Here is a 16,311-nt window from a genome sequence, read left to right as displayed (position 1 = left end):
AAAGAAAGAAAAGAAAAAATGAATTGAAGAGGGAACAAGGGAATTAATTTTTTTATAGGTAGAATCCAAAAATTTCATCTTTTCAAAATAATAAATGTCTCATACAATTTAGAAAAACAAATATAAATTTAGTTTTTTAGAAAAGGTTAGAGTTGTCTTTTCATGATTATGTTAAAATTTGGCCTAAACATTTGTTCCACTTAAGAATTTCTCGTAGAAAAACATATAATCTATGTTTTCTTTTTCTAAGTTTAAGATACAATTGTTCAAAAATAGATGTTCCCAATGATGACATCTCATTTGAACATGGTTGGTAAAAAATATTTTTGTGTGGATGAGGTAGCTAAATAACATTACAGAAAACAATATATTTACAATGGCAAGAGATGCATTGAAAGATTTTATTCCTAAAAAACCGAGCCAAATGAAAGTTCATATAAATCATGTGAACTTTTGTACACTCTCTCTCCTCCCCCCCCCCCCCCGGTTATATATACATACACTTATAAGCAATAATAGTCCTTCAAAATTGAAGAAACTTTTAGGGTTAAGGTTGTTCGGCCGTTTCTTCTATTCTCTTATAGTTTAATAAAAAAGTGAAAATGGAGAAGGGTTTCTTCAAGGTTTTCAACCCCGAAACCAGTGCAAAATGGATTGTAAGTATTCTTACTCCTCGTAGTATTTCAACTTCTGGACTTTTTTTCTTAATTGTTTTTCTTCTTAATTTTGGAGATGTGGTAAATGGATGTAGAAAGGAAACACCATGGTGAAACTTAAATCTGCAAAATCTAGATACAAATGATATTAGATCCCATGGTCTTTTCTATACATTTTAAATTATACTTTTCTCATCCTTCTCCTATGTGATGATACAAATATTTGAAATGTGATTCTTGTTAACTCTTTTTCTTGTTTTTTATGTAATACTTTTCGAAAATGTCGGTTCTGAATAAGGGGAGAGAAAGTTAAAGAAGAGATATGTCTTTATCCTATGCAACTAATATTTATAAAGTATTTTATGTATGTTGAATCCCTAATTTTAAACTAATATTATGTTGGTTTATTTCAGTAAGTTGATGTCATAAATTACATATATCATTTCCAGATGAAAATATTGTGATTGTTGATGAAAGTATCTTTGCAATTGAATTATGAGAATGCCACAAACAGTTGTATTCTTGAATTCTAACCTCAACAATCTCAAAAATTGAGTTTGTTGGACTTTTTCTTCTAATATTGTATTCTTTTATGATATGATCAATATACTTTAACGAAATTAATGTTGTTCAATTTTTTTCGAAAATATAAATCATTTTTTCATATGCAGAAACTTCCTATTGGTTATACAAAATACAAGAATGGAAAGATACCAAGGAAAGTTTCCCTAAGGGATCAATATGGAAATATGTGGCCTATACGAGTAACCAAACAAGGAAAAGATATTTATTTCAAATATGGTTGGGAGAAGTTTATTGAGGATAACAATGTGGAGTTTGCAGACTTTTTGATATTTGATTATGATGGAAAAGGAACATTTGACTTTAAATTACTGGGAATGAATGGATGTGTAAAAAATGGATCTAGAGGTAAAAATAAAGGGGAAGAAATGAATGTTGAACATGGAAAAAGTGTAGATTTAAAAGAGAAGACTAGGGGCAGTGATAGAAGCAATAGTTCTTTCGATTATGATAGTGATGAGCATTACATGGTGGAAGAAGATGCGGAAATAAAAGAAGAGACACATAAAGGGGCTTCATATTCAAAATGCGGATACATGGAAGAGGAAGTAGGTGAGAAGCAGGAAGGGGGAGGGAAGGAGCAGAAAGACGAAGATGAAGAAGAGGATGAAAGGGTTGGAACATATACAGAAAAGGTGCAACATTCCAAAGGTAGAGACAATTATTGAAAATCTATATATGCACTTTAATTCGTTTCATATTTGTATATTGCTGCTAAAATGACATTTTGGTATATTTGGACATAATCTTGTTGTCCTATAAATATCATGAAATGTTTAGGATTATAATTTATTTATAAAAAGGTCGGGGTACTTAGTTTGCTTACAAAATGAGCCTAAGGACAACTGTTGTTAGTTTTTTTAATAGCATACAAGAAAAAAATTTAAATACCATTTTTGACAATTTGATATAAACCAATAATATCTTTTATTTGTTAATGTTCATTTTCAGTTCACTGCAACAACAAATTAAAATTGGTGGAGTATTCTTGTTTTCGAGAGATTTTTGTTTGTGAACCTAATTGGTTAACTTTTTTTATTTAGTTGGATGCCAAAAAGTCAATGTTTGCAAGGTGAGAGATATCCCTGAACATTATGGTGCAGATATATTCAAAAGTGGACGCGTAACTCAGCCCAAAAATCCTTACTTTGTAGCAAAAATACAAGAAAGAATTAGAGACAAATTGGTAACAAAAACACTACAAGTGTATATTCTAGTAAATGATTATATAGTTCTATCTTATAACATTATCAGTTAACAATGTATTTGTTCGTAACTACAGTACATTCCCATGGAAGTGATTAGAGACTACAAACTTGAACTCCCTTCAAGAATGATCATTCGCGACTCTGCTGGTAGAGAATTTGAGACAAGAGTCAGTAAATGGACCGATGGTAGAGTATGGCTTTTTGGTGGATGGATCAAGTTAGGTAGGCTTAACCTTGTGGAGAAAGATGACAGGTATATCTGTGAACTTGTGAGAGGAAATTGTGGCAAGGCCCTTTACTTACAAGTTCAAGTTCTCCATGAAGGGTCAAGTTCTCATCCAGACAATAAATAAAAGAAACAGTTTGATGTTATTTAACATAGAATTTTCATTTTTATGGCCTTTAGTGTTATTGTTTGTTGACAAATTTTGAAGAAAATAAGTATTGTTGTTTGTTGACAAAAAAACATCAATGTTTTTTTAGTTAGTATTATTGCTCTAATAAAAGAATTGATGATTGTATTAGTTTGATATTAATCATGAATTATATATGTTTAAGGGTAATAACATGACTATAAATACCTTTTTTAGAGTTTTCTCTGGTAACTATAATTTTAGATCAAAAAAACTTCTTAGAGTGAACGCTTTTATTTTCTTTTAAGATATGTAAATTTTAGTTATAATCCTAAATTGTTAGACTAATTCACAATGTTATATTCATGTTCTTATTTGATATTAATCATGAATTACGCGTGTAAATATTTTGTCACGGTGGTGGTGGGGTGAAAACTCCATCTAAAATATTAATAAATAACATATACTATCTAGAGAGCATATTTATATACAAAATGCTCTCATGGTAGGGAGATTTATGAAGTGACATCATTTTAGGTCATCTCATGAAATGAACTTATTATTTGTCATGATTGATGGTTTAACGCGCTTATCAAAAATATTATTCTGATTCAAGTGTCAATGATCACGAGTAGTAATATAACCCAACAAAGGGTTGGGGTCGAGTCCCAAGGGAGCGGTCTCAACAATTAGTAGCAAAATGCGAATTTGTTTGAGTTAGTTATAGCTAAAATATATATACTAATGAAAACATTACAAATTAAAGTGTGACAAAAGTGTCAATTATCAAAAGGGGGGGAGTTCAAACAATTAACAACTAAAACAGAAAATGTACGGGAAAAAAGCAAGTATGAAGATGGGATTCTTGGGATGTGATAGGATTGTAAGATAAGACAAACAATTGGGTAATCACAATTTATAGTAAATAGATGTGTATTACTGATAAGGCTAGACATTAGTAGGGGTAAACTCTCTCTCTCTCTCTCTCTCTCAACCAATTTACACTGAATTAAGTTGATTTCTCTGAAACACCAATAAGCGTCATTTAAACATAGCCTCCACTTTAATCTTTCACTCTCTCGAGCTGAATGTGTGGAAGAGGGTTTAAAATTCACTCTCTTGAGATGAACTCATGACAAACTAAAACTCACAGACAATCGATTCAATAGTTTTGGTGTGAAAACCTCTCTCTAGAGCAAGCCTGAAACACTAAGGTAGGATTGAATTTTCTACTACAACCCATTGAGTTCAACCACAACTACTGAACAAAATCACCTTTATACAGCAAATAAACTATCAATTAGCAATGCCCAACAGTTAAATCAACCCATAATCACTTAATCATACCCCAAGAATTGGGGTTTTAGCTTAATATGGTAAAATGTAAGAAATCGATACAGTTTGGTGTTTCTATCAAATAAGCACTATTAATAATGCCTTTACACAGGTCTAAAATGAAGAATATTCAATACCCATTTCCAATTTCTCGTAATTGGAAATCTTCGAAAGCTAAGGGAAAATGTCTCCACACTTAAGACAATGTTCAAAACTAGAATGAAAATTCTATACTAGGTGCTAAAATGTCTAGAGAAATAAACTAGGAATTTAAAAGCTTATTTAGAGTTTTCAAAAACTATGTTGCAAAGGATAAGTCAATGCATTTATTCGGGATCATCGATCCACTCTGCATTCGCCCTTTGTCACTTGTATTGTCGTTTTTCTTTAGCCTTTAGCATCCTTGACGTTTTGTAACTTTCGATGATCTAACTTTGCATCACAAAATCGATCAGCGACTCACCAGATACTCCTTTCAATTGAAGACTTAATATTGTACTTCGGATTTTAGCACACTAGAACATAAGGCAAGATAAAGACCATTCGACAACATGCCTAATGGGTTATGCGATCCTCAGGTCTTGTTTAATTTCTTCGTTCTTTGAGATGCGTTATTCCCTTTTACTCCTTAGTGTTCATGATTTGTTCCTCACTTCAAATCCATGATACTCAAGTCAGTTATAGGGACAAAATATGCATTTAAGGGCACTAAATCTATTAAAATAGAGTCCTAAATAAGTATAAATTGTGGAATCATCAACACCCCCAACTTAAAAACTTGTCGGACTCAAGAAAAATTCATGTTCAACAGTTCAAAAAGGATGTCTTAAACAGTGCTACGCAAGATTAAATCATGAATGTACACAAAAACACTCAACTCACTCATGCAAGGATCAATTGTGCACCCAAAGAATCAAGTTGTGACTCACCATTACCAAGGAATCTCAAGTTTGCTATACTTGATTCAAATGCACGATCAAGTTCAACATAAGTGTACAAATGCCCACAATATTCCATATTTATGCACAATGATTTAGAAATTTAGGTCTTCAGAATCAATTTCAACGCTCACACTCACAAGAATGAACACAATGCATGATTTCACTCATAGGTTTGCCCATATTTTCCGGTCAACCTTTGTCTCAGCTTACGTTAAGATCAAAAAGGTCTTTGTAAGGCTTGTAATGGGGATGAGTGTAAAGGTATGGTCATTTAGTCTCAATGGCTTTTATCCTCATGATGTGTGGTGCGAATAAAACTTCCTTCCCTCTTCTTCATCATTTTCATTTGTGCTCTTATGTCATCCCATTATTTATCTTCCATGGACTGTTGGAAACCCCTTTATCTTTTTCACTTTCATATCTTTATTACACAACTTTTTCATTCTATTCTTTTTTCATTTCTTTTCATTTTTTTTTATATGGAGGGGTTCAATATTTCTCAAAACCAGGGTGAAAGGTACTATATTGCACTTCTTTGATGGGTAATGGATAAAGAAAGCTCATAGTTTTATCAAGTTTCTTCAAAGAAAAGGTCAAGTATCAAGGGTGTTCAAGCAAGGATCACACACTCACAGGTTTGGCCACAAAAAAGGTATATGTAGAATTTTGTCACTATTTAAAGTTGCCTATGATCATATAAAGAGAGCATCACTTAGTCAACAAGACAAACAGAGCATATTCTAGGTGTCACATGCATGGTTCATGGTAAGCTCATCACACAAGGCATTTGCACTAATGTCAAACAACACTCCACACTTTCAATTGTGTGCAATTTTCATTGCAAGAGACTCAATTAGACACTTGGCTAGTCACAACGAGATGCTAAGAGTTCACATATCGTCTATACAACTTCATTTGGCCTCATTGGAGTCTCACATTCATGGTGTTCCGATTGAGAGTACTATTCAAGTAATTAGTACAGATCAAAAATAATATTAAAATTTGCAAGAGAAAAACCATATTCAACACAAACAAAAGGTGGAATTTTTTTTTGGAAGGGTCAAAAATCATTTACAATTAAAAATAGGAGCCACAAACTCAATCATCCACAATATTCAACTACAACACAAGTAAAGCTCACAACCCAAATATATAAAAAGGAAATCAAACATCAATATTTACACAAAATGTGGGACTCACCCCACCACAAATAAAATCAATTGACCTCAAATGCAAATGAAATGAAATCCAAAAGTTAAATAAAGTAAGATAGAGAGGTAGGTAAAAAAATGATTCTGATTACAAAGTCATTGCGTCTTTCTGGGCTTCAATGCCCGGTGCATCAATCTGAACATGAGCTTCCATGCCTGGAGTTATATCAGAAGAAGTAGTAGCAGCCCTAGAAGCAGCCAGAGGTGTATCTACTAAGGAAGCCTACACAAAAACATCTATCATGGTCTCATCTGTCTCATCGAGGACCTCATACGATGCTTCCGCAAAAACCCCAGCATATCCTCGTCGGTGTTTGCCTCAGACTCAAGATCAGCACTCCACTCAACTCTTATTGCATCTCTGATGGGAGCCAGAGGAATCTCTTGAAAATTTGGGATCTCCACCGTTCCGAGGACCATGTATATATCGATGGACTTCAACTGATCCACGTCACTTTTTAACACAACAATAGCAACCTTTAAGGTCGTCACCTCATCACTGGGCCCTTGTCCATACTCATACACTATTATCTTAGCCATCAAGTCATCAATGGTACACTCATTCCTTTCACAGCATTAGCAAGGGCAATCTAAATCATGCCCTGAATGGAGGTGTCGAGTCTGGCAACCCGATGATCAGCAAAATGGGTCAGCTATCCCACCCAAAGTAAAAAGGCCTAGGTAAGCGGAGCCTGAGCAGCAACAGCAACAGGTCAAGAAATAGTGCAGCAGTAGTAGCAGAATAACTTGGAGTATCAGAAGAGACGGCCATAGGGGTACCTGAAATCCCAGGGACCGGAGTAGGCAAAGATGCCTCCGCATGTGTTGTTTTTGTATTTATAACAAGGGGAGAATCCATCGGGGTTTCTTTCTTATTCTCCTCCTCATCTTTCAAATATTTTGAATCGATCCTCTAGATGTCGTTCGAGAATGTAGGAATCACTTGCACATCCTTCTTTACATCTCTAGGTATCTGAGCCCGTCTATACAACTCTATGAGCAATACCAAAAATGGGAGGGAGGTCTGGCGTTGTTTGAACCTCATGGCTATCTCATGTGCTATAGTGATCCCCAAATTTATCCTGGCTTCCTCTATGATTCAATCCAGACATGCTGCCTTGGCTAGATGAAGGATCAACTCATTCTAGGATGGCATGCTAGTGTTGCTGATGAAGCCAAATCAGAATCGTGTAGCAATGTTAAGATCCTTCTTTTCAATTTGTGCTCCTCTTTCCATCCATGGAGAAGTACCATTTAATTTGATCGTTGTCAGCCATTTTTTCATGTTTTCCAAAGTCTTTGTTCTAATTAAATGTTGACACTCGTCATCAATATCATGGCGGAAATCCTATCATCACTAATGGACTCACTATTACATTAAACCTTCTTTCTCTGGATAACTACATAATAAATTGTCTTGAATGCTTTTACTAACTTCTTCTGTTATGGTATCAAGGCCCCATAAGATGCATAGAACTCCCGCACCCAATTTGGGATATATGGTCCACGTGGATTGGTTAAGATCTAGAAATTATGAGCCTTCAGACACCTCATTATCTCTGGATGCCTATCCATTACACCGTCGGTGGATAGGCACTTCTCCTTAATAATCGTCATCATCCCTTCTGTATTTAATCTATTCATCAGTTTTGGGGGCAGACCCTATAAGCGGTAAGCTAGGACTACAGCCTGCTCAATGGTTAAAGGAGGAGTGGTAGGCCGAGGATTCCTAACCATAGATGGATCGTTCATCCTTTTATATCGCAGTTCTACCCTTTGTTCTAGTATAAGATCGTGATCTTCAAAAGTTATGGACTGGTGCTTCTGGTGTTCACCCTCTCTTTCAGAAGCAGTGAGGTCAGTGGCATAGATGTCATCACTATCAGATCTATGCTCTGGAGACACCGGTTCTTTTTCTTTTCCTTTTCCTTCCCCACCGAATGTTGAAAGTTTTGTTGATTTAGCCTTGGATGCAGTTGCATCCTCATTGATTGTAATACCTTAGCTTTCCTTCAGGGAAAAATGTTTCTTTCTGCGACTTCGCATCTATCCATTTCTACAAAATATCGAAAAAAGTTAGAAACAACTTAATCAAGTTCACAGAAAAAATAGATGCATGAACACTCATCGATCAGTTTGGAGGGTCACCAAATAATCTTTGGCAGGCTATATCGGGCTTGCCAAAAGGATTGGCTCAAAAAATTCTAGGAAGATGGAATAGGACGCTCTTTCAACGAATCACCGGCCACATTCTATAAGCTAGGATTACCTCGCCGAAAGATACCATGCAAAAATAATCCAGGGGTGCAGACAAAAGGGCAATCAAGAGGACTATCATCGAGACGTCGAGTTCCTTCGGCAACCTCCAGCTTCTCACCGAAAGTTACTAAACATAAATAATAGTGAAGTATGAAATTAAAGATGAGACGGAGAACTTTGACGAACCTCCAAGTGGTTCGGCGAGCTCGACCCAGCTCGTCAAATGACTCAACATGCCTCCTTTCAACCCAACTTCTCAAATTCAACCCCGCAACCCTAGAAATCAAATAAAAGCATGTAATAGTCAAATTGAAGCTACACCCATCACCCCGATATACTCAGATTTCTCGCAATTTTGTCAAATTTGTCCATTTGATGGCTTTTTCCCTTAAGAACGGTGTCACCCATTCTATCATAGGGTATATCACGTTATTTGGTGCAAAAAAGGGCTACTCAAACTTCACTCAACTAACACTAAACATGCAAGCACAACACCACAATTTTGATTCATTTCAAAGCACAAAATAATGGTATTTCAATAATCACAACGATACGAGCTGGACTATCAAGTTAAAAAATTATGTATACTCAACACAAATAAGATTGGAAAGGCCCAACACATATCCCAAATATAAGATCATTCGGAAGAGAACACAAAATGCGATAAAAATAAACATGGTGTTCAGAAAACCAACCTTTTGTGCTGAACAATATATAATTTGAAGTACTATGCGGTAAAGTATTTCAAATTCCAAGAAAAACTCAACCACTAAAACACTTAGAGTATGATAAATTTAGAAAATACTACAGATGGAGAGAAAGCGAGAGACTTTAAAGTTTAAACCTTTTTCCTTCCAAAAACTATCAAGTTCTCGCCCATTCAGCGACATTAGTCATGCTCGCTAATCCACTCGTTGACATGCCATGTAGTCACTTGCCTCGCCAAGCTTTACAGGGCCTCCAGTTGAAGTTGAGGTCCAACTACGAACAGGATTGAAATCGCCGACATGATCGATGATTTTCCAAGAATTGTTTTGGTCCCACCGAGTATTACAAACTCCAATTTGCAGAGTTCTTAAGTATAACAGTGGTATGATTTGGGATCGACAACCTCTTTGGCGATTCTTCGACTAGACTTTTGGCTCACCAACCTACACTTTTCGACACTTTCCACACGTCATTCTTTACAATCAACACACAATTATTTACCAAAACAAAATGGAGCAATAAAGGCTCTAGGGTGACTCCCAAGCAGCGCCTTAATTAAGGTGGTGGCACGACGTGAGTCTGCACACAGACCTTATCTTTACGGTCAGACAAAGTAAAACTCGACAACCTATCTTGTCGCTTTGGGTAAAAATTATGCAACTCATGATTCACACGGTTCTCGAGTAGCTCAATAGAACAAGAGTGAGAACTAACCATCTCATTTAGCACTGGAATTCTCTCCTTCATATCTTCCATCACCCTATATTGCTTGTTGACCATTTGGAGAATGATTAACAGTGTATCCAAAACACGCCTATTCTCAGTGTCCTTAGATTTTCTCCACTTATGAGGAGGTATGTACTTATCGTTCCTTTTACAGTGGTTTCAACCTCCAATATCTTCTTGGTCAAATTAACGAACTGAGTCATTTGGCTAACTTGCCTACTAATTATACTCAGTCCCCCTATTAATTAAAACAACAATAACAAAACAAACAAATCAAGACTAAAATGTCAATCTGTATCACTATAACTAACAAAATAAAAATCAACTTCATCAAAAATTCTCAACTAACACCACTCTCCGATAGCGACGCTATTTTTAATGGTTTAACACGCTTATCAAAAACATTATTTCGGTTCAAGTGTCAACAGTCGTGATTATTTATATAACCAAACCAAGAATTGGGGTCGAGTCCCAAAAAAAAGTGGTCTCAAAAATTGGTAGCAAAGTGTGAATTTGTTCGACTTAGTTATAGCTAAAAGACATTTAAAAATTAAAGGGTGACACAAGTGTTACTGTCAAAAAGGGTTTTTTTAAAAATTATCAACAAAAACAGAAAATATACGAAAAAACAAGTATGGAGAAGCGATTCTTGGGATGTGATAGGATTATGGGATAAGACAAACAACTGGGTAATAGCAATAAATAACAAATAGTTGTGTATTAGTGATTAGGCTAGACTTTAGTGGGGTAAACTCTCCCCGAGCAATTTCTCCTAATCAAATTTGTTTATCTAAAACACCAATAAGCGGCACTTAAGCACAACCCCCGTCTGACTTTATTCACTCTCTCAATATGAATGTATGGAAAAAGGTTTAGGATTCAGTCTCTCAAGTTGAACCCATGACAACTCAATACCCACAGATCATCGATTCAATAGTTTTGGTTTCAAAACCTCTGTCTCGAGGAAGCCCGAAACATTAAGTTAAGATTGTATTTGAAACTGCAGCCCATTAAATTTAACCACAACTATCAAACAAAATAACTGTTATACAACAAATAAAATATCAATTAGCAATACCTACCAATTATATCAACCCATAAGCACATAATCACACCCTAAAAATTGAGGTTTTACCTAGACATGGTAAATAGTAAAAAAACGATACCAACTTGTGTTTCCATAAACTGGACACGATTCATATTGTCTTTACACAGGTCTACAATGAAAAATCTTCAACACCCACCTTCGATTTCTTGGAATTGGAAATCTTCAAATCTTCAGAAGTTAAGGGAAAATGTCTCCACACTTAATGACTGTTAAGAACTAGAATGATAATTCTAAAATGAATGCTAAAATATCTCTACAGTAAAAACTAGGAATTTAAAATTTTATTTCTAGTTGTCGAAAATTGTGCTTCAAAGGATCAGTCAACACAATAAGTCGGAATCGCCGATCCACTTGGTGATCCACTTTTTGTCACTTGTATCGTTGTTTTGCTTTAGCCTTCAGCATCCCTGACATTCAGTAATTTTTGGGCAATCTAACTTTGCATTATGGAACCGTTCAATGACTCGTCGACTGAACTTTTGCATCGTCGACTTGATTTTCTCCTTCAGGTCTTATCATAGTGGAACATAAAGCGAGATAAAGACCATTTGGCGACACGCATAATGAGTTAGGAAATCCTCAATCCATTTTTTCTTCGTTGTTTCAGTTGACTTGTTCCTTTTTGCTCTTAGTGTCCATGCTTTGTTCCTCACTTCAAATACCTGAAACTCAAGGATTTATATCAGTTATAGGGGCAAATATGCATTTAAGGACACTAAAACTACTAAAATAAAGCCCTAAATGAGTCCAAATCGTGGAGTCATCAATGACCCAAAAATCAAGGTCATGATTGCATATACCCCAAACTCAACCCGATGTGTTAGCCGAAGAATGCAGCTAAAATATCATAAATAAATACAAAAACTAGACTCCTTAGTCAGTCCATAAAGAAGAACAAAAAAAAACAAGATAACAACAAAATTCCTAAAACCTGGTATCATAAGCATAATGAGCATCTACTACCACACTCAAATCTGAAGTACATCTCACGTCTTTGAATCGTTAATAAACACTATAAATAAAAAATATAGTCTAATGGAGATCTAAAATTAAGGATCTCATCACACCTCTAAACAAACTCAACTAGTAAGATACGGTCAACCGTCAAGAAAATCACCTTGACTAGGATCAAAATCATTATGATAACAAAAGTAATGGTGAGAATAAACCACATGTACTTAGTAGGTTTGGCCAACTAAGTTTAACGTAATGAGTCAAACTTATGAAATAAACTATGAAACGCTTCCACATTCATACTAAATAGTTCATTCTAGCATCGGTGCCACCAATTTATATAATAACAATGTGTGTAAAGTAAATACGTAAGACTACAAATAATTTCTCATATCAACAGACAAATTACACAACAAATTAAGCTCGCCAAGGTAGTGCAATGAGATTATCCAATTGAACCGAGCTCATGACACAACCTATTGTGTACTCAAAGTCCAAATATCAATCTCCCAATCTCAGTGACTCATTAGCTTGCCACCTAGATCGTGGTCAATGATAAATGTAATGTTTCTCACTTTCTTTCTCAAAATAGTAGTTCTATAGTTTCTCATATTGTCACGATCAATGGTATGATGAATGGAAATGAATGCATCACAACACATAAAATACAAATACATAGTCAATTCAACAAGCTCTAAAGAGTCCAAAGTTTTCAAATTCATTAAGTCATGACGTACACTCTCACATGATAAAAATAGTGAAAGAATTCATTTGAAATCAGTACTTACCATTTTGAAAACACTCCTTTCATCTAAAAATGTGATAAAAGATTATTTCAAGCCCCTAACTCAGACATTTCAAGCCATAATAAATATATATGCATCAACCCCTCTCTCGGGAAATATCAAATACCATAAGTTCCCATAATAATAGTAAAATCACCTAAGGCCTCAAAATGAGCGAAGCATCACAAATAAACCTCCACAACACAAAATAGTAAAGTCTACAATTTCAAACATCTCAATTTCATTCTACGATCCAATCCCATAGTCGAATTCATATGAAAGATTAATTATTCAACCCAATCTAAGACAACGATAGACAAATCTACCTCGAAGGTTGAAACTTCACCTGCAACATTTTTTCTACCAAACAATCTCTGAAATGATCTTCAACTATCAATAATGGAAAGAATTCTACAAAAGGGTTTCAACGATGTTAGGAATCGGGGGGAAATAATAAAAAAATAACTTCAAAATTAGGTAGGATAAAATCCAAATTTTCATACAAGAATATTATACAAGTCAAAAGAAATTCCTGGTTCAAAAACCCATTAAAAACAACAAAAAATCGAGTTCCAAATCATGAAAATGACATTTTTTAAACTAAGGGGGAAAACCCCAAAAGCAACATTGAAATCATGATTTAAAAGAGTTTTTAAGTATTAAAATAGAAAGAAATCTATATTCTATTTTGAAGTGGGTGAAATTAAAAGTTCACCCCTCAACTTGGCAGTGAACTGCGCATAACACAGACCCATTGCCGGTTGGGCAGTCGATGGACCGTTTGTCCACAAATTGACCGTCTTGTCCTTATGTTGGTTGGATCAAAGACTCAACTAGGGTCTCCTCTCAAACAAGAATAAGTATCAATCGAAGAGACCCTACCAACGGGGCATCGATTGATCCACTGGGCGTCGATTTCCAACCGTTGGTTTGGCTGTCTTGGACTGCCTTGGCACCAATTTAGGGTCCTTCCTCAAGGACCCTTGGATGGTCCTTGGGGATTTTTGCCCGGACTTTTCCAACCCAAACATGAACGTATATGATTTTAGCACCTCTAACATGATTTTTACCCAAAACTAACACGTAAACCTCGACGAAACATGCTGAGACACACAAGGTCGTTTCAAGGCACATCTTTCGAATGTCATGGACGTTCTTGGACGTTTGATCTCCAAACTCCACGAAACTTGACACACTGCCTATATATTATATAATAACTCATGTAAAGACCTTAAAACCTCATGAATCACACATAAAACCATATATGAGGCACATAGGTGACTTAGTCGTCGAACGTCTTAGTTGTCCCTTAACGTTTTACTTCCAAAGCACCTAAACTCTTAGACACAGAATCAATACCATATAATAGACCTATTTAGGACCTTAGAACATCAAGACCAACATGTTAGGATCTATTTAACATAAGTCACTTTTGGGGTCTTACAATCATTCCCACTTGGACAACATTCGTCCTCGAGTGACACTTGTCACTCTCTGAACACTTTCAAGAATAGAGATTTAACTAGCAGCTCATTACCATACAATATAAAACTTAATCAAGAGGAAAACATAAATTTCAAATAGTCAAGAGATTCACAACTCATTATGCATCAAAACTCACATGCTTCATTCCACATACCGAAAACTCATCTTATATTAAATATCATGCCTATATACATAAGTTTTAGCCACATTACAACAATTTTAGACCAAAGAATCAATTAGTCAAATTTTGAAAAATTTTACAGTGATCAAGGAAAAACATTACAGTGATTTAGGTCCTTTTTTTTCAAAAATCCATCTTTTAGTCAATTCATGATATAAACATGCTAGTATGTAAAGTAACATCATATAAACACATCTTACAACACAATCATGGCTTCACAAAACACACAATGCAAAAAGTTAATAAAATTCAATTTCAGCAAAACTCCTAAACACCATGCACATACAACATGCTTCTATATCATTCTATCCCATCTTATAACCATACTCCCCCACTTATAAGGAACTCATATCACTAAAAGAAAATTCTAGGACTTACCATCATCATCATTGTCATTCTCATATGGCTTTGATCCTCTTGCCCGAAGTGCATAAAAACGAGCCTTTGCCCTTGGAACATCCTCCTTTGGAACATTAAGAGCAACTTGCATACTCTCTTTTTCTCTAGCCACAATGATAGGGAATCTCTCACCTTATGATCCTCCTTCCCACAACCAAAACAACCACTAGTATTTCACCTTAGCACTCCTAAGTTATTCTTGAGTTTGAGCCCTCTTCTTAACCTTAGTTTGCTGAGATCACTAGAACCAGTCCTTTTCAAGCTTCTAGACGTCTAATTTTAGACTCTTCAATTGATTGTGCATACACCATGAGTCTAGCTACAGTCATATCATTGTCGCACGACATTCTTCCTTTACTAAGTCGGTGACCCCAGTCACAAAGCGACTCATTTCATCCCTTGAATTTGACACAAGAGAGGGAGCATATTTGGACAGCTTAGAGAACTTCAAAGAGTATTCCTCAACACTCATATTGTCTTGCTTGAGATTGATAAACTCATGTACCTTACCTTCCCTCATCTAAAAGGGAAAGTACTTACAATGAAAACTTCCTTTAATTCTTCCCACTCAATAGGACCCGACTCCTCCGGCCTTTCCGTTGTGTGTATCACACTTGATCCACATCTTTCAATTGATACGAAGACAACTCCGCTTTCTCCCTAGATGTAACTCTCATATCATGCACTATCTTGTACACCTCATCTATAAACTCTTGGGGATCCTCTCCAACCTTAAAACCAAGAAAGATAGGAGGATTTATCCTCAAAAAATCTCTCAACCTAGAGGTTATACTACTCTCCAGCATATTCTCCCTAGGAACCATACTCGAATTCACTTGATTAGTCATGGATCGGGATAAAGAAGGCAAAGCCTCTCTAATATCCCTATTACTCAACTCTACGGGCTCATAACCTCCTCCTACAATAGAGACTTGATCACCTTGAGAACCTTGAGGAACTTGCTCAACTTCCTCAACTCAAGGACGAATCTCCTCTTGCACCTCATTCTCTTCAACTCTCCGGTGTCTTCCTCGTATCATCTTCCTAGAAACACAAGGAAAACCATAAGAAAAGAGTACTCATAACTATTACTCTATGTCACAATATAGGAGTAGAAAAGAAGGGAAACTCTATCGTCTTATAGCCTCTAGCCCGTAGTTGTGTCGCGGCTCACACCGATGATCAAGACTCTACTAGACGTGACTTGATGAGACTTCTCAATTTCTAATACTACTTTCATAAACCAATGCTATGATACCAAGTTTGTCACATACCAAAACCACACCCCAGAAGATAGGGGGAATCTCAGATTGCAACTGGCGTACTTAACCTCTCGGATGTCTTATATCATTCATCGCATATACATAATGAAAAGTAGTGCAGAATTAAAACTTTTTACTAAACATATCATAGTCTTTAA

General features: G+C 35.6%; 1 protein-coding gene across 1 annotated transcript; it reads left to right on the top strand.

The window, feature by feature from the left end:
• Positions 1-534: 534 nt before the first annotated feature.
• LOC101253543 (B3 domain-containing protein At5g60140-like) lies at positions 535-2,879 on the top strand. Its single transcript, XM_026029746.2, has 4 exons — positions 535-656; positions 1,328-1,889; positions 2,282-2,424; positions 2,521-2,879. Exons 1-4 carry the CDS (start codon positions 603-605, stop codon positions 2,797-2,799), a joined length of 1,038 nt encoding a protein of 345 aa, XP_025885531.2. The 5' UTR covers positions 535-602; the 3' UTR covers positions 2,800-2,879.
• The last annotated feature ends 13,432 nt before the right edge of the window (positions 2,880-16,311 follow it).

The sequence above is a fragment of the Solanum lycopersicum genome, chromosome 2, assembly GCF_036512215.1.
Source record: "Solanum lycopersicum chromosome 2, SLM_r2.1".
Lineage (NCBI taxonomy): Eukaryota > Viridiplantae > Streptophyta > Magnoliopsida > Solanales > Solanaceae > Solanum > Solanum lycopersicum.
Note: the sequence above shows the minus strand (reverse complement) of the source record. Positions and strands in the feature narration are given on the sequence as shown.

Excerpts from the sequence above, each read along its gene's own strand:
- LOC101253543 (XM_026029746.2), top strand. The coding sequence starts at position 603 with ATGGAGAAGGGTTTCTTCAAGGTTTTCAACCCCGAAACCAGTGCAAAA. Across the intron at positions 1,890-2,281 it reads AAAGGTGCAACATTCCAAAG|TTGGATGCCAAAAAGTCAAT; the intron begins GTAGAGACAATT and ends TTTTTTATTTAG. Across the intron at positions 2,425-2,520 it reads AAAGAATTAGAGACAAATTG|TACATTCCCATGGAAGTGAT; the intron begins GTAACAAAAACA and ends TCGTAACTACAG.